Raw genomic sequence first — 19,190 nt, 5'->3', positions numbered from 1 at the left:
TGTGAAATTTTTAACATGCTTGCTTTGTTTCTGGTTTTCTTTGGCTGCTGCTTCCTCATTCTTATAGCACTTACCCCTGACACTGTCTATAGAAGGCTGAGGCTGTCTGGATGTTTTCACCATGGCAGGTGGAGACATTTTATCATGGAGCTGCATTAGTGTCTTTTGTAGCTCTAAAAATCTCAAACTTTGGCATTAGAGTTTATGATGGACAGCTTCCCTCTCTGACTTATCCATATTTTGTGCCGTAAAGGTATCAGTGTTCTCTACAGAAATATCATGACCAATTTAATAAATTGGTGCCTTCTTTATTAAAGTTGCAGTTGCCTAAGAATGAAGGCATCACTTATAGAAGTTTAAAAATTTGCATTTCCACATGGATATTCTGCTTCACTTCAAACTTACATGTCTGAAACCAGACTCATTTTGTACCTTGTACTTCTCCCCACGCTCCAACTATTGCCGGCTGCCGTCCATCTCATTCAGTGGCAGACTGAGACCACAAAGACATCGTGATTACTTTCTCCTTCCATTTATACTGCTCATCTAATTCAGTTCATGTTATGTCACATTGACCTCCTAGATGTCTCTGATATCATGGGATTCAAGACCACGTTTTAAAGCCAAGTGTTGAGTGCATTTCCTAATCTTCTAGCTCTAAATTATGAGAAAGGGGCTGAAAGCCCTCTCAGAGTTTACTGGCAAATCAGCAAGAGGATTTGGGTTTAAAAAAATAGATAAAATTTTAAGGAGGTTTTGATGTTAGAAGACAATTGTCTTCAGTCTACTTTAGTAAGAATTTATTTTGTCATCTCTGGAAACACTTGCTTTTTCCAAAACTCTGTAACTGGGAGACAGAAGAGACTCCATTGGGAATTTTTCAGAGTGTGGGGCACATAAAAGGTGGTTGGTAAATGTATAATGGATGAGGTATGGACAAATGAACACAAATAGATGGTAATGGTGAAAGGATGGTGAACTCTGCTTCTGTGTTCTGTTTTTGCTTCAGAGGAATATGTTTTTGTTTTATTTTTCTAAGAGCAAGATGAATGCCAAGTATTAGACAGACTCACCTTTCATATTCATCATTATTAGAGAAATACCATCAGTGTCTCAGCGTACTACCTAATGGCATTTTAATCTGTAGGAAATCCAAAAGAGTGCCTTAGAAAGTGCCTGTAATTAAAGACTCAGTGGTGTCAATTATGTGTTTAAAAAGAAGTGGATGTCAGGGGTGTTTGGCTTTTAATCTGCTATTTTGTAATAATAATAATGTACCAGAATTCTGGAAAGGTTCTTAAAATATTTCTTATGCACTAATTGTCTTATTGGTAATATGTCATCAACAAAATCATGTTAGCAACACATAATAAATGTGACATAACATTTATTCCGAACTTTCTCCTTCAACCATAGAAAAATAGAGTAGCAAAATATTAGGTCGTAAAGTTTCAAGTACTAAGCAATGAAAGACATTGAATTTTTCTTGTTAATGATTCCGGTGGCTTGTTTTTGCAAGTAATTTTGTTCCACCACGTACTAAAGAGGTGAAAGATATAGAGCTACTTATTTTTTGTTTCTGTTTTTCAGGGGAAGATGGTGAAAGGAATGGGTGGAGCTATGGATTTAGTGTCCAGTGCCAAAACCAAAGTGGTGGTCACCATGGAACATTCGGCAAAGGTAAGATATTCTGTTCCCTGGGTGCTGCTTTTTGAAATTTACGATATGTAGAAACTCAATACACCAGGTCACCTGACTGTGGTTTTTATTGTTTTCTCTGGCTCATTCAGGTGATAGCATTTATGTGTAAGAAAGATGATAAATAAAGGCAGTTATTTATTATTCTTCGGCTAAATGGTTGTTTAACTTTGAGTGAAGCCAAACATCAGGGTGTTCTTCAAATATTTGCCCTGCATACCTATTAAAAGTAAAAGCTTTAATGTCTCCAAAGGCAGTGAAAAGATGTTGGGACAGATGTATTGATTCAGGTTTTAAGATGATTGTAGTGGTTGTTATCTGAGTAAAATGAAAAGCACAATAGAATGTGGGTTTTAACAATAGTTATTTTGAAATGGATAATATGGCCTTTCACCGGAGCTGTGAGGTGCCATTTCCAGAAGGTGTTAGAAAATGGTGGACTTAATGATAGCAAATGTCCTTATTCTGAAAAGTATTATATTTTTGTTTTGATAAATCATCAAATTATTGAGTGCTAGGATTTGGCAGTGACCAAAATTGGACCAAAATCACTGATTTCATGAAACTTACATTCAGTCTTCCTCCTTCTTCATCCTATGGTGATAATAGCTACCATTTGGAGGCTTATCCCATTTGCTAACAGCATACTAAGCATGCTATATGTGTTTGTGTGTACATGTCCATGAGCTTGATATATAAGTAGGTTTTACATGTCCAGAAACAGAGCTTCCCAGAGATCAAGTAGCCTGACCTCTGAAGACACTTAACTAGTGGAACTGAGATTAGACCTAGATGTGTCTGGCTCTGAGGCCCTGTCATCTCACCACAGAGCTAGCAGTGTAACTTTCTTTCTTCTCCCGCCTCCTGCCCCAGTTTAAGGTATTTTATTATAGCAGCACAAACAGACTAAGCCAAATAACCAGTTCAGGGAATCTTGTACTTGTTAAGTTTGACTCTTTCTTTTTTTTTTTCTTTTTTCTTTCAAAATGTTATGGGAGTACAAATCTTTTTAGTTATGTGGATCTCTTTTATAATACTTAAGTTACGGTTATAAGTGTAAGAGTGTCTGCAGAGCAAACAATCTACAGAGAAAATATTCACAAGTTATACAAATGATAAAGGACTAATACCAAGAATCTACAAAGAACTTGAGCAAATCAGCAAGAAAAAAAAAATCAAACAACCCCATTAAAAACTAGGCAAAAGACATGAACAAAAGCTTGTCAAAAGAAGATAGACAAGGGGCCCATAAACATAAAAAATGCTCAATGTGGCTAATCATCAGGGAAATGCAGATCAAGATTACAATGAGATATCACCTTACTCAAGTCAGAATGGCTTTTATTAACTTTCTTCCTTGTACCAGACTCAATGTCTGAACCAAATGAGCTTAATTATTTTCCTGACCTGAATCCATTGGCTTCTGCTAATTTGAAAAGTTGATACTGAATGGTAAGTATTCTTTATCTTTTATGCTCTTTGTGTATTCTTTTTTATTCTTTGATCTGCGTAGGCTCACTTTGAGAGTTGCTGATCTGAGTGGAAGTAGTAGTTCATTTGCTCTGTTTTTATTTACTGGCACCGCATTATGTAAGAGCATGGAACTGGAAGATTTGCACCTCACCTGCTTCCCCTGGGGGAGTTCTGTCACAGAGAGATGTGTGCCACAAAATGATTTTGTTGTAAAAACAGCAATCCGAGTTATCATAATAAACAGTGTGAAGTAAGCAGTGGTGCATAAATATGGAACAATAGAAATGGAACCAGCCAGGTAAAACTTCAGAGAAATGCCTTGCAAAAGCATCCAAAATACTTCATTTCAGAGGCAAGAGGATGCCAAGCATACAAATCAAATCCAAGTCTTTTCTGGAACATACTGTATTTGGAGAAAACTCTTTCCAACTTTCCTTTTGTTATTAACTGTACTGTTGATACATAGGCACCGAAGTCTCACTTATTTTAGGTTATTTTTATGCATTTGTTTTCAAAACATTAGGGCTATATTTAGCCAATTCTCTCTCTCTTCTTTTTTTTTTTTTTTTCTGAAGTCTTTTCTTTCTCCTCAGCTGGAATTTCTAATAGAGGGAAATAAATGGTGCCTCAAACTTTAGACTAGAAATCCCTTATTAAAGCTTTCCACAGAGGCAAGATCATGTTTTTACCTTTCCTTTTCTCTTCTCTCAGTGGGGAAATTTTGAGTTCTAGACCAGAATTGGAGTTAGGTATTTTTTCTCTAGATACTTTCATTTGAACAAACCAACAAAAAAAGTACTTGTGATTAAAACAATAATTTGTTCATACTTAATAGTTATCCTTAGGAAATCAATAGTTTCTCTTCTCCTCACTATCACGTTTTACCTATGGTCCTAGAATGTGCGGTTGCTAATCTGTATTGTTCACTTCGACTCATTGTTCTGGACTAGCTCAAGGGAACATGGAGGCCTCACCACTTTTGCTCTGCATCTTTTGCTCTGGTGGAAGGTTGGTAGGGGCTGAGAAAGAGGGTGGAGAGGAGAGGTTTTTCACTGCTGGTAACCTCTCCAGTTAATGATCTGCTCTTTTAGACATGCCAGGTAACTTCTGCTGCCTTATGATTAAGTGAACAGCCTAGAGAACTAATCCCTAGAGTTTTATAAGATCTGAGAGTGAGAAGTTTACGATGAAGGATTAAAACCCAAGAAAAGAAATATAATTTTGTATTCTTGTGCTGCTACTTTTTTCCTCATAAGTAGGTGGAACAGTTAACCAGTTTTCAGTGGGGCCCTTTTATTCTTTTTCCTCATCTGTAGGATTACAGATTTAGGTTGTTTACAAATGTAGCATTGCCTGACCTTTAAAAACATGCTTTTTTGTTTTTTTAATCAAACAAAGGAAACTCTTTCCTTGCAAGCCTTTGCAGCCAGCCAGTACTTTTAGTTCATGTGCTAGCAGCTTCTGGAACCTGAAACCTGTTTGTTTACTATTAATGCTCTGGAGTTAACCCCTGTCTTCCCACTACTTCTGGGATGTATGGCAGGCACAGGAGTCAGACTGGCATTGTAACATGATATACATTTAAGCTTAGCAATCAGGGTTTGAGGCAAAATTATGAAATAGGCAAAGTTTTTTTGATATCCAGCCACGTTCCTTGTTGAACTTCCTTCTCATTGTTTGGCATGTCCTATCTTCTGCCCTCTAAAAATGGGAAGAGAAGGAAGGAAAGGAGGAAAGTTTGAGTCCTTACCAGGTGGAGTGCTGTGCTTGGCGTCATATGTGCTTATCTCATCAGCTTCTCAGTGACCCTCTGAAGTAAGATTGGGGCATAGGCAGGCAAGAAGCTTTTCAAGGGAAGTGGCAGAGCTGGGAGGGTGATTCAGTTTGGTCCAGCCTGTGTGCATCCTACTACACCATGTTGCATCCTCACAAAGCTCCCTCTGCACCAGCATTCCACTGACATTTCCCTTTTCTGGAAGCTTCAGGTTTCAGAATTACCCCTTTCTCTCTCATTCATTTTTCCTCATCAAAACTCTTCTTGCTTCTGTGATGCAGATATCAACAATGTGCTTAAAAGAAAACAATCTGAGAATCTAATTGTATCCCTTGGTACCCATCTCCCTTTTTTCATTTTGTATTAGGGTCCTCCAGGTTACATCCAGGCACACAGCAACTCAATGCCAGACGACATTTCCCAGCATCCCTTGTGCATAGATCGATGCCACCAAGTTTGGGTCAATGGGATTTGAGCATTATGTGATGTGTATAATTTCTGAGTCATGTCCTTAAAGATAAACCCAATAACATTAGACTTCCTATCTTCCTCTTCTGTCCATCTGATAAAGATTTTAACTTCAGCAACAGCCTTGCACCCAAAGTTGTAAACCCTATGCTGAGAATTGCAGAGCTGTTCCACCCACTTGCATTCACAGATGCCCATCCCCTCCTTTATGGGGCTGCCAGGACCCCTCATAACTCCATTCTTGGCCCTCTGCTCTGCAGCTTTCTTGGCCATCGAAATTTTTGGCACCAACTATTTTTCACTTAGTGCCTTCAGAATCCTTTTTTTCTCCTCACTAGAATTTTCTGATGAGCTCTAGAACTGCATCTCTAACTCCTTTTAGACAGCTCCACCTGGTCACCTCAGCTGCAGCACATTCACAACTAAAACAATCATCACTTCCCCTAAGTATGTTATTCTTCCTGTTTGGCCCAACTAGAGAAGTGATGGTTTTCCAGCCCTCATCTGGCAATACATCCATGGTGCCTTTCTGCCCCTACCCCCACCTACACCAGGCTCTATGAATACTGCAGCCATGGCACTCCTGCAGTCTGCTCTCGCCTGTGTATCTCTACTTCATCCCTATTTGAGTCCTTGTTACGTCTGCATAGCTTGCTGTTGCAGCATCCCGAAGGTTCCCTGACTGCTGGGCTGACCCCACTTCCTAGTAATCAAGCACAGCACTGCCAGACTGACCAGTCTAAAACAGAAGCTGGATGGAGATGTTGCTGTTGAGAATCCTTCAATGCAGTCAGCACTGCTTGGTTCTCCTTGGCCCACCTGCCTTTGTGATGGGTTTCCCAGCAGCCTACCTCATCCTTGCTTCCAGGACTCTAGTTCTGCTAGGATCTCCACAAACACATCATGTTGTTTCCTGTTCTTAGGTGTTTCCATATTTTGTTCTCTCTCCCTTCTTATCTGGCTCACTACTACCTCCACAAAAGCATAGATAAATGAGGCAACGATTTATGAATTTGCTGGTTTAGTGCCTTCTGTCCTCTAGATGTTATGAATTACCAAAGAAATATTCTTAGAATATTTCTTTTTTCTGAAATCTAGTAGAATTATCTTATGTGAATGTGTTAATTTACCTGTTTATGCAGGCATCAGATATTTACTGAGGACCTACTATGTGTGAGGCACTATCACGATAGGGTCTGAGGAAATAAAAAGGGAGAGATGTGGTCCTTCCTTCATGCAGCTGAGAGTTTCATGGGAGGAGAGTCATAAAAGTCAGTACACAAGGTAGAGGGTGTACAAAGCTGAGTGTGCAGAGTCAAGCAGCTGATTCCCAGCACCATATTAGAGGAGCAAACAGGAGGCTTCCCACCGGATGTACAGAGCATTTGCAGATATGAGGGTTGGGGCAGAGTTGACAGGGACTGAAGTGTTGCAGGGAATGAGGGAATGGACACTGGATGTGGGAGGACCATGAGTGTTAAGGGATATACAGTTAGGTCTCTTTTGTCAGAAAGCAAAGAGAGAGGGGTTAGGTGGGAAAAAATACACAGGCACATATGCGTACACGCACAGGGTCTGTTCTTCACATAGTGGTCAGAGTGATTTTTTAAAAATGTAAATGGGATCATGTCACTTTTTCCTTAGCCCAAAAGCTCTCCATGGCTTTCCATCTCTTAGATTCAAGTCCAAAGTCCTTACCATTGTAATTGTCTCTAAGGCTAATGTGGTTTATTGACCCATCCCCCCTACCTTTCTGATTCCATCTGTTATCATTCTTCCTGTCACCAGCTTAACTACAGCCACACTTACTTCCTGAAAGTTCCTGGAACATTCTAAGCTCATCCTGGCTGGGGCTTTTGTACTTGTTATTTATTCTCTATGCCTAAAAGGCTTTTCCCCAGATATCTTTAAGATTCACTCTCTTACTTCACTCAGACTGAAAATACCAGAGAAGGTTTCTCTGACTACCCTATTGTATAAAACAGGAGTCTTACCTCCTCCCATGATCCTTCATCCCCCTTCTTCAGTACAGTGCAAGCTCCCCCAGGGCAAGGGCTCTGTCTCTTATAAGCACTGAGTAGAATAATGCCTCATGTACATAATGGTTCAATAAGTACTCGTTGAGTTAATTTTTCAAATACTAATACTTTGAACATATAGAGAGCACTTTAAATTTTTTCCAAGGTGTTCCGTGCTAGCTTTCTCCATTTTGTCATTATAATACTCTTGTGAGATAGGTCTTATACTTCCCTTCCAAAGACAGACAAACCAAATTCTATAAAGGTTAAATACTCTGATAAAAGTCAAGTGAAAAATGAAGAGCAAAACCAAGGCCAGAGTCCATGGATTCCCGCCTCTGGGCCTTGTTTTTCTTTTGTTAAACTTTTCTTTTTTGGCAAGTACCATTATTGTTAACAGCATAAAGAAAATGTTTTGTTCTCAGTATTGTGTACTGGAAATGTGTTCCTGAGTATAACTTTCAGACCACAAAAGCAAAGAAATACAGTTATTTTGTCATTTACTGGAAACAAGCAAAGCTTCTAAATGAGAGTTCTATTTCTAAAATAGGTTTAGATTTTATTTTTTATTACAGTAGGAGTCTGAATTCTGAAGGGATAAAGAGAATCATAATTCTATTGTTAGGAAGTTGAAAATAAATCTTTGTGAATAATTTTTTTAGTTTGGATTAACTTAACTTTATTAGTATTAAAAAAGTACACTCCTATATAGCTTCACTCACTCTCTTTGCACTGCTTTTGTCATACAAACTATACTTATCCTTAAATTATAAATATACTCATCAGGACATATTTATAATTATTGCTTTAGGCATCTGTATTTATAATCTTCTAAAGGAAAAGTTACAAAAATACCTTGCTCTCTTTTATAGTTACGTATTTCACCTTTATATTTACCTATATTAACTTTTACATGACCTTTTATATTTACCTTTGCTGAAGTTCTTTATTTCATTATATGGATTCAAATTATAGTCAGGGATTCTTTCATTTCAGCCTGCAATTTGTGTCTGATAGGACAGGACTCATGTAGAAATGTTGAATTCTATTTTATCTTGTCTTTTTGGGGAGAGGAATTATAAAAGGTAAATGAAGTTTATTAATTTCATTTATTTTGGACCAAATGTGTCACCAAAAGCCAACAAAGATGAGGGGTTTTTTCTTTATAAGAAAATCCATTCTTGGGAAACATTCTTGAGATAATTTTCAGCAACATTAAAAAGTATCCCAAAATAAATAAAGTATTCCTTTGTTAGGGTAATTCATAATTAATAAGGGTTTCAGCTGGTTTAATTTTTTCCATTTATAAAAGCTTGTCATTCTTTTGTGGTTTGTTAATTAGACTATGTAGTAGTCAAGATGTATTTGGGGAAAAAAGTTTACCTTTGAAAATATTAATCCTTACATAGTTTTGCCTTTTATTTCTCTCTTATGATGGAAATATCTGCAAAAAAAAAAAAAGTTATAAGGTAGGGTGGAAGGGAAACAGAACACAGTCTGACAACCAGTACTGCTCTTAAAAATATCTTATGGAATTTAACTAAACTAATGACTTTACATTCTACAACTTTGCATTTATGTGCACAAGTATACACATTTTTAAAAATGGAAAGGAACACTAATGCTAAGAGAAGCTAAAGGTACCACAACAATTCATGAATGGGAAGAGAAAATACAGTAATTTCTGCTCATTCCTGGGGTCTGCCACCTGGAGATTGGAGGTCATAGGATGCAGCCTTTGCAGAGAAAAGTTTGGCCATGATAATGATTTTTGTATTATAGTATATTAAAAAAAAAGGGGCCTTCTATTCTAAAATCTAAAGCCCTGAAGACTGTTTTCAGGGAAATGGTTTGCTGTGTCTGCTATTTCATTTAGCTAGTCTTCCCGTTGAGAGTATCACTGTGACCACAAAGTGTTATTACCTCTACATGTAAGAATCACTCATAATAGCAAATGTTCTCTGCTTCTGAGTTAGCGGAGTCTCTCCACTGAAGTCCTGTGTGGATTGTTGGAATCTCTACTGAGTAGGTGCTGTGTAAAGGCCAGTAACATCCCAAGAGGATAAACTCAGTGTGAGTAATCTCATCCTGTCCTTTTATTCTTTGTACCTTGTTGTTCTTCTTTTCTGTGTACCACATTAATCATCATAGTAATGGAGCAGTCATTGTATTTAGTAATACAGCATTCCCCAATATTTTGTATCTATGGGGATGCATGTGTAGAAAATATTTCACTTGATTTAAGCATAGAGATCAGAGAGGAGAAGGAAGGGGCAGGGGCAGTGATAATCAGGTTCCTTTTATGATATTTTGGCAAGCCCAAAGAGAGACCTGCCATTGGCTTCCCTGTGCCACCAGACAAAGTATTAAGTATTGTCTTGCCAGGTTCAGCCTTTGTAGCCCCTCTTTTTGGCAGATTATAGCGAGCCTTGAAGCTTTAGGAGGGAACAGGTGGAAGAAGTAAAATACCTGTAATTCCTGATTTCTCTCTTTACTTTTACATTTGTATGTTTTATATTATAGTCCTGAGGTGTCTTTGCTTCTCCTTTTTATAATACCTTTAACTGTCTCCCCAAAGTGTGATAAAACCTTTCACATACTTCTGCTAGCTGTGCTTCTCCTAGTGAGCTCAGAGATACTAGGAATGTACAAGTTCTTATCTTAGAACTAGAAGGCAGCCTCTAGTGGTCCATAGACATTAGTCACATGGCATTTTATAGCTCCAACTCTATTGGAGTTCCTTGAATCAGAAATATAATACTCAGACAGCATTTACTGATCGCTGTGGTTTGCTAGTGCTCTACTGATTGCTGTAGATACCAAGAGGAATGGTCTCAGCATTCAGTTAGCTCAGGGTGTGTTGCGGATGGTGGCAGGAGGTCAACAATGACATGTGAGGTGAGGGAGGGAAGCACAGGAGCACCCAAGTGGGCCAACCGCCCAGGGATGCCTCTGGGACACCAGACCATGGCACAAGATAGGGATGTTGGAGAAGGTTATCCCAGGGAAAGTGGCACCTGAGCGAAGTCCTGAAGCACAGGAAGGTGGTGACATTTGAATCTGGGGTGATGGGGTACATGGTGGTATGTGTTCCAGGTAGGCTTAAAGGCTTGGTCCCTTTAAGAACAATCAATTCCTAGAATTTATGCCTTCTCTGTAGTTGATCATTAGAGCTTTCCCAAAGAAGGTGCCTGAAAGAAAAAAAATACATTGCAGCCACAATGAAGAAGCACTTAGCAGAAAAGATGAGCATGAAATGAAGCTTTATATAAAGCAAAATCTTAAACGAATGCCCAGTTGCCTCGGATGAATGAAATGTTGACATTAAAAGCAAAAATCATTCTGTTGTGAAAGAGAGAGCTTCTTACTTGGGATTAAGTTCATTGTGATAACTCTTATTGTTATGATAGCAAGGGGATTTATTACCATTTAACCAGAGTTGTTGATTACTGCGGAATTTAGGCCTAGGATTTCATTCAGACACCTAAAGAATTAAAGAGAGATTACCATGACACAAGTGATAGAAAGTACTTGGGTCTTAAGTCACTTAAAAAGAGAATGGTATATTACCCTACATCTTGCCTGTAAGTGCTGAGGGGGAAAAAGAGAAAAACTAGGGAAGCAGGTGCAGGAAAGGGATTTGGGTATTTACCAAGGTTGTGATGAATTTAACAAATAAGGGCGTATTGAAACGAGGAGCCTTCAGGACTAATGAAAGCATTTCTAATGCTGCATTTTCTGTCCATTCCTCTGTGTTTTCTGACATCTCATGAGAAGGAAAGAAAGAATAAGGATGAAAATGTCCCTAGCACCTCAACAACCCTGGTTATTTGCGCATAGATTCAGTTCCTCCTAGTTTATTGCACTTTCAGAACATTTAATGTGATTTCTACAATGATCAGCTAAGTAGTGTAAGGCAACTGAAGAGAAAATTATAGCACAAAGAATTTAAGGGACCAAATGACTGTTAAATGGCAGAGCTAAGACCAAAAACCTGGTCTTTGCATTCCTAATATGGTGTTCTTTACTGCCACACTATACTGCATCTCTTTATTAGGATTTATTTTTAAATGCTGGAAACTCAGCACTTATTCCTCCTTTGTGAATCACTAATATATGCAGCTTCCATAGCACACTGTAAGGCTCAGCCTAGCTTGGTTAGAAGAGCGTGCTAACGTGGGAGCTAGTCATATTTTGGCTTCATAGCTAACCTGTTGTTGAATATTGAAATTGTGACATTTTTAATCTTTTTGCATCTCATTTTCTCTCTTTTCTTGATCTGTGTTATGTATTGGAACTAAATGTGGATGGAATCATCTAGCTCTGTTGGTCTAACTACAAGAATATACTTGGTGCCAGTTTCCTAGGCAAGCCATATGATTTGCCCCCAAATATGTGTTGTGTTTTCATTAGTTTTTGGTGTCTCAGAAATTATATTTGGGCCATTTTCTACACAATTTTATGTCAGATTTTATATAGGAACTTAATTCCCTGGTGGATTATAGAAATGTTAAATATGGGTTGTATAAATAATACCAGCTGACGTTTATTGAGCACTTGCTAAGTGCCAGAACCTTGCATTTCATTTAAGCCTTACAATAACCCTGTGAGGTAGAGCATGGATGGGGAAGCATAGGCATGTAGGCCTTGTACAGACAGTGTGGGGCAGGGTGGGTTTTACATGCAGGTCCTTTGGTTATAGCCTGCACACTTAACCACTGTGCTATACTGTTTATGCAGAAAATGGTCTATAAAAGGTCTCTATTGGTAGGGTGCAGTTAATTCTGTCAGTTGAAATTCATGATTCCCCTTTAAATGGAATTGGTCGTTCATTAAAATCCAAGTGGCTGCTTTCACACCAGATGCAGATCTTGCTTAAATAATGAGAACAGAGTTAAGAGCTCCCTGCAGAAAATGTTCTTCAGAGGCCTACAGATTGTTCGCTTTGTTTGAAGTCAGGCCTGGAATTCATTATGACATGGCTTATTTGAGTTATATTAAATGTAAGGGGACCTGACAACTGTAGAAGTTTGAATATTCATCATTAATTTCACCTACTTAATTTAGCTTCTGTGGCATGTGCAAATTTTGCAATCTGAAAAGGAAAATAGATACTAAAACTGAAGTGAAAATGAGGCTTTATTTCTACAGCTATAAATTGTCTAATACATTAAGATCCAGAAACATATAATGTGTTTTTAAAGGTGTTATGTCTATCCATTTAGTATGTATTTAGCACCAGTTTTGACTGAATTAAGGTAATAGAGTTTGTCTTTTTTTGAAATACATCCAAGATTCTCAATAGACTTCTCTTTCTCTTCCCATTCATTAATTCATACATGTATTCATTAAAAAATGATTTAATACCTTTAATGCTTTGTACTGGTTTAAGTACACAAAACCTTTTTAATTTCTGGTACACTCCTAAGTTGACAAATTATCACACGAAATAAAATCTTATTAATTGAATCCAGTTATCTGGAATTCATTGCCTCTGACCATATACTTGGTCTGACACCAGTTTTGGGCGAGAGATACACTAAATACCAGGTATATGTTTAAATAGGTAAAACATTGAGGTGGCTAAAGATGATGGTGATATCATATGTGACGCATTTAGATCCAAAAGGAAACAATAGAAGCATTTTGCCATTTTTAAGAGAAAATCTAGGATATGCTAGGCTAGCCTTCAACCTCAAAGGAAATATTCATTTAGGCTTCTGGTGCTTGATACTTAAAAAGGAGCTTAGTCATAATCAGAAGAAAATGATCTGAAGGTCAGCTCCTCAGAGCCAGTGTTTCATCTGGTTCCGCAGATGTGCCGCAGGGCCACTTCTGTATTGCAGGTGGGAAGTGGACGGGGAGGGCAGGGCTGGATGGAGGGAGTTAATGGGTGAAAACCTGGTTTTCACTCTTAATTCCCTCTTTTATTTTATGCTTGAAGAAAGGTACTATGACTAAAAGTAACTGAAAAAATATGTTTAGAGGCCAGGGCAAACATTTGCTAACGAGCAAACTGAGGCTCAGACAAACTCCAGGAAGAGCAAATAGCTGTGTAAGAAAGTGAGTAGAATCATGCCATGATAAGGAATCAGTAAATAATGTCTAAAATTGATCAATCAAGAAATAAATAGCATGGTAAACATAATATTTAAAAATGTGGATGTAAGAAGAAAATGTGTAGAAGAATAGAAGAAAATACTAAAAGCAAAAATACCTTGAAATGGATTGCTGTTGAGAACAAGTCTAGGGATAAGAAAGAGGGCCCAGCACTGCTGTGTTCTGTGTGCATATTATTTTTACCTTTTTAACAAATAAAACTTTTTTTTTTTTAAAAGAAGACTTAGGCATTTGTGTTCTGTATATGTTTCATATCCTGGACAGATAGCTGCCCATGTTTTTCAAGGAGACCATTCTCCAGAAGAGAAAAATAAGCAGGATATTAGAAGTGAAATTTCACACCAGATGACACAAGGACTGAGGCTTGCAAGGTCAAATGTGTGGCACGGTATTTCCCAACCAAACCATTTACACTTTGGCTATTCATTTGGCTTTCTTCCTAAATTATTTCAGGGACAGATGCTGCCTCCAGAGAGACAGTAAAAAAGCATGACTGTGCAAAGATTTTTAAACAGCTTGTACTTAGGAGACAATTTCCTCTGATAGTTCCTGTTTCTTCTGTACTTATACTAATTCTAAATAAGAATTACTCCCTGACTACTCTTTTTGATGTTTCTTTTTTAAAACAGGGAAATGCACATAAAATCATGGAGAAATGTACATTACCACTGACCGGAAAGCAATGTGTCAACCGCATTATTACTGAAAAGGTAAAGTGCCTTTCTCTCTTTATTTCTGCCAATATCCACCACCACCTTTTTTTATTTATAAGCATTCTTAGCAATTTTTGTTACTTCCTGAAAGTGTATTATATCGATAGTCATAGTATTAACTCAGTCCATGGGTAGTATGTATAAGGAAATTTGTCAATTTGATGTTTTTAAATGTAGAATTCATGTGCAACTCTCTGGAAAAATATACACACAGAATTGAGCTACTGTCTTTGGTATCTTTGACAGTGTGATATATTCAGAGAAAAGATTTTTAACCCTTATATTTTGACTAAAGATACCAAGCTGGATGATATATGCAAAGTTAAGAATATATTTATCACTCCTGCCTTTCTTTTTTTTTTTTTTTTTTTCCTAAATCACAAGTATAAATTGTTGGATTTCATTTTAAGAAATTCAGTCAAAATTAGGTTTTAATCTTTGGGTGCAAATCACAGTATAGGCTCCACAGTAAGCCAGATGTATTCTGTGTCTTGCAGAATACAAGTGTTTTGTGTTTTCTGCCCTTGTTTATTAATGTAAAGTGGGGCATCAGAACACAACAGCCATTTTAAGGGCCTCTCTAGATTTTTCTCCTTAGATGAAAAATGTTGGCCAGTGGTACAAACGAAAGCTGTTCAGATCCGAGAGAAGTATCACCAGCGGCCGCGTGCAGCTGGTCACCTCTCTGATCGAGATTTAAACCTAGGATATTGGAATGACATAATTCTCATAAGTCAGCTGGGAAGATGGTGCTACTTGATTCAGTGTTGTGATGAAGCCACAAAACAGAATAATCTGTATCAGGGTTCCTGCCCCTGCTTCAATGCTGTTCCTTTTGCCAAGAGCTGTAGCAGTCGTGTCTTGGCATGAATCTGTCTCACTAACCTTCACTGGGCTGTGGCATGAAGCACCCTAAAGCAGGCCTTTGAGGTAGGTTAGGAGGTTCATAGTAGTTCCCAGAAACCAGATTTTAAGGAAGGCTTTATCCTAAATGGTGCCTTCCCCAAAGCTGTTTATGTGGAATGTCATAAGGGTGATTATAGAACAGGTGGATAAAACAGCAGAGTATTTTATCTCACCATTTGTTTTCTGAGTGTTTACCATTTCTTGAATCCCTTCCAAACTATGGACAGAGGCTGTTGAGAGGAATCTGTTACTTTGAAAATAAAGGCAAAGTGGTCCTTCATCCTGTTTTCTTTAATAGAGTGGGAATGAATCCTTCTAAGGATAATTCTAGCAACCTTCTTCCCCCCTCTCCCTTCTCCCACAAGCCCTTCTGCCTACTCCCTGACTCCAGGTGTGTCCTGCCTTATTCTTACCAGTTCAGGGCTTCTCTCTGCAGTGCCTCCCACTTGTGTCTCTGCCTCCCCACTGCTACCTGTCCTTTAAGCCTAATGCGGTTTGCCTCTTTTGCTATGAAGAGGTCTTGCACCATCTCAGCACACAGCAATTCATCCTCAGAGTGGCCCACTGTTCATTTGGGCAAGCATCATCTAAAGTTTTCTTGTGACATAACTTACATTGTTATTTAAGTTTATTACTATTTAAAAAAACTTTTATGCCTTTTCTTTCTACCATATTGTTTAGTTCATTTATTCATTTAAACATTTTTTGAGTACATTCTCTGAGCAAGCTGTTCTTAGTGGTGGGTTACAGAAAGGAGGAGGACACAGACTCTGTCCTCAGGGATCACACTCAAGAGGGGTTAGACATCAGGCGTCCAGCATTACTAGCAGTTACAGTAATACGCATGATAAAGGCCATGAAAGAGATATGTGGCAGGTGCTAAGTTAGGGACATAGATGAAAGCTATCTGACAGTCTGGGCAGAGGTATCAAGGAAAGCTTTTAGGTGATATTGAATGCAAGCTTTTAACATGTTTTACAAGGCATTTCGCAGTATATACCCTTTTTCCTCCAGCCTCTCTTTCTTTCTGCCTTAACTTTCTTCCCACTTCAGCTATACTAAAATGCTGTGGATTATATTGCATTATCCCCTGACCATGTTCTTCTGAGACTTTGCACATCCTCCCTGCAGCATTCTTCCTATCCCATCTATCTGGCTAATTCCTGCTTATCTTTTATGTCTTAGCTATATATTTCTTTCTCTTACAGGCTTTCCCCATTTCTCCCCACATCTTCTGGGTGCTTCCATGAATCCTTGTACTTATCCTAACTTAGCACTAACCACTGTATTGAGATAACCTCTAAACTCTGCCTATCTCATTCACCACTGTTTACCTAACATTTAGCATGATGCCTGACCCACACTCACTGAATACTTGTACTTTTCTTGTTAAGAAAACTGATAGATTGAACAATGAGTCTTGAAGATAAGTAGGAGTTTTATAAGTTAGAAGAAAACCAAAGAGGACCTTCCAAGCAAAAGGAAGACAACATGCAGAATCATGAAGGTGTTAAGAAGTCATGGCCTGTTCAAGGACCTGCAAGTGGAACCAGTTGGAGTGAGGGCATGGCCAGATTTTGCAGGCTAAGGTAGAAAAGGCAGTGAGGCACCAGATCATGGGAGGATGTCGAAGCTTTAAGAAATGTGGATCTCATAGGGAAAGTAGTGAGAACCCTTCATTGATTTTTTTTAATAGCCGGGGAAACAACCAGAATTACATAAGAAAAAAACACTGTAGCCTCTATGTAGAGTGAGAGAAAGGAGATAAGGCAGATAAGGCAGAAAGGAGATAAGTCTAGTTAAAAGGATCTATCAGTGATTAGGCAAGAAATGTCAAGATCCTAAATCATGGGACAGAAAGAGAGATTTGAAAGAGATTTAGGAGATGGACTCAACCTAATTTGATGATGAATCAGACATGGTTGGTAAGACAGAGGTGATTCCTAAGTGCTCTGAGAGGATGGTTGACCTGCTGTATCCTTAATGAAGCCCAGAACTGGAGGAGGATGAGTGTGGAGATCCATGGGAGCCATGAAAAGATAGGTTCAGTTTGCACATTTTCAATATAATGTTCTGGAGAACATCCAATCAAAGATTTCAGTGAACAGTTGGAGATTTGAATCTAGAGCTCACAAGAAAAGTCAGTGGAAGTCATTACCATAGGGCAATAATTGGATATCTGTAGACAACGTTGTATAGCAAGAATGAGTAGAGAGAAGGGCACAGCTAGGTCTAGAACTTTGGGTACCTCAAGGAAGAGTATATTGCATGTTTATCCCTGTGCTCTATACATGGTAGATGCTCAGTAAATACTTGTTGAATGAGTGAATGAGAATGTAGTATCATTAGGGCAATGAATGTATCCATGCCCGACACTAGCAGGTATGGGACTAGAATCCTATAATAAGCTCCAGGGAAAATTCCATTAGGTTGCCTTTTGAAAGAAGAAGCTATGACTGATTTCCTTGATTTGAGCTGCTAGAATGAGATTATGAAAGATGCCTTCATCACCAGCGCCTGGGCTGTGAGTGTTTTATCCATAATGTAGCAGTTTATGATAGTGATAAAGTAATTAACTTATTTATCAGTAAGACAAAGTAGTTTCTATATTATTTTTGATAATTAACTTATTGAAGCTTTTAGGTTTTAGTTCCCATTTTTATCAAGTTTTTGTTTATACCTTATACCACTAAATGGAAACCTTCCTAAGTATTTCAAAAGTAAGTTTCCTTCTTTTTTTAATAATAGATGCTTGGCTGTCTGATATATGATCTTGGGTGCTAAATAAGGTTTGATGAAAGTGTTAATAAAAGTTGTTTAGAAACAATAAGTCAATTTGCTGTAAATTATATCTCCCTGATTACTGAAATCTGTATTCAGGATACCACAGTTATCTTGTCCCTAAATCATTTCTGTACCTTTTCTTAGTGACATAATCCAGAGGTTCTTTTTCTCTTACTTGTTCTATTTTTATAAATTTACAGTTCATAATGCAGGAGAAAGTAAATCAGTATGAATAGTGCTTAAGAAACATTTTCTGCAAAGAAAAAAGTATCCACTTTAAAAAAATGTCATTTGGGAATGAAGCAAACTAATGGAGTATATAGACATTCCTAAATTATAAATTTTTTTAAATCTAAGAACACACACTTCTAAAAATTTTTTTTGTAATACAAAAATGTACAAACAAAAGGGAAATTTGCTGAAATATTTTCTCTGAAATTTAAACTCTCTTTTCTAGTCAACCAAGTTATCTATGAATTCATCAAACAAACCAAGAATGCAAGTATCACTGGTCCCAGTCATCTTTTGTTCCTGGGGAAAAATATCCATCAATGGGCGCGGCCATGATCACTTTAGGGCTTTGATCTAGATTCACACACCAGTGAGATGTTAAGCTACTAAGGAGTAAGAATATGCTTGTACAGTGTTACTGTTATGTCCCAGGAAGGGTGCTCCGATTACGTTTTCTTATTATATTTTTCCTCAATCACAATTTTGGGAAGTAGATTTTTATGATATACATCTACAAATGCCAGGACAGGTTCACCAGAGATTGTGTAGCTGTTGTGCAGCAGAATGAAATTCTTGTTCAGCTCCAAAGCCAGGGTTCCTCTACCTGTTAACTGTGTCATGATATTATCCTCCTAGCAGGACTGTATTTAAAAATGACAATTCAGGCTTTTGACTTCCAAAGTAGATGAAAACAAAGATGCTAAACCTGCAAATAATAGTTGAATTTAGGTTAAATCCAGAGGAGAGAGAACATCTGGAAAGTGTAACATTTAAGTCTGAGAAAGCAGAAACTAGCCATGAGAGCTGAAAGAGAGAAAATGTCCAGTGTACTGGAGGAAAACTATCGATTGAGAGGGTTAAAGTCCTGGGGAAGCAGTTTTGGTTTTTAAGTTTAGAGCTTCCCATCAATAAACAGCCTTCCTCGAGACAAGTGAGCCTCTTCCCACTGCAAGTATGTAAGCAGAGCTGCAGTGCCATCTGAGAAGAATGTTTTGAATAATTCTT

The 19,190-nt window shown here is 38.0% G+C and overlaps 1 protein-coding gene across 1 annotated transcript in view; it reads left to right on the top strand.

Annotated features, from left to right (window-relative positions):
- Nucleotides 1-19,190, top strand: part of OXCT1 (3-oxoacid CoA-transferase 1) — a 132,883-nt gene that overhangs the window by 102,501 nt on the left and 11,192 nt on the right. Inside the window, exons 14-15 of the mRNA XM_076007993.1 lie at nucleotides 1,591-1,680; nucleotides 14,181-14,261. Coding sequence (XP_075864108.1) covers nucleotides 1,591-1,680; nucleotides 14,181-14,261 — 171 coding nt within the window. The remainder of the gene's footprint in view (nucleotides 1-1,590; nucleotides 1,681-14,180; nucleotides 14,262-19,190) is intronic.

This window comes from Microcebus murinus, chromosome 11, assembly GCF_040939455.1.
Source record: "Microcebus murinus isolate Inina chromosome 11, M.murinus_Inina_mat1.0, whole genome shotgun sequence".
Lineage (NCBI taxonomy): Eukaryota > Metazoa > Chordata > Mammalia > Primates > Cheirogaleidae > Microcebus > Microcebus murinus.
This window is presented reverse-complemented; position numbering and strand designations above follow the sequence as displayed.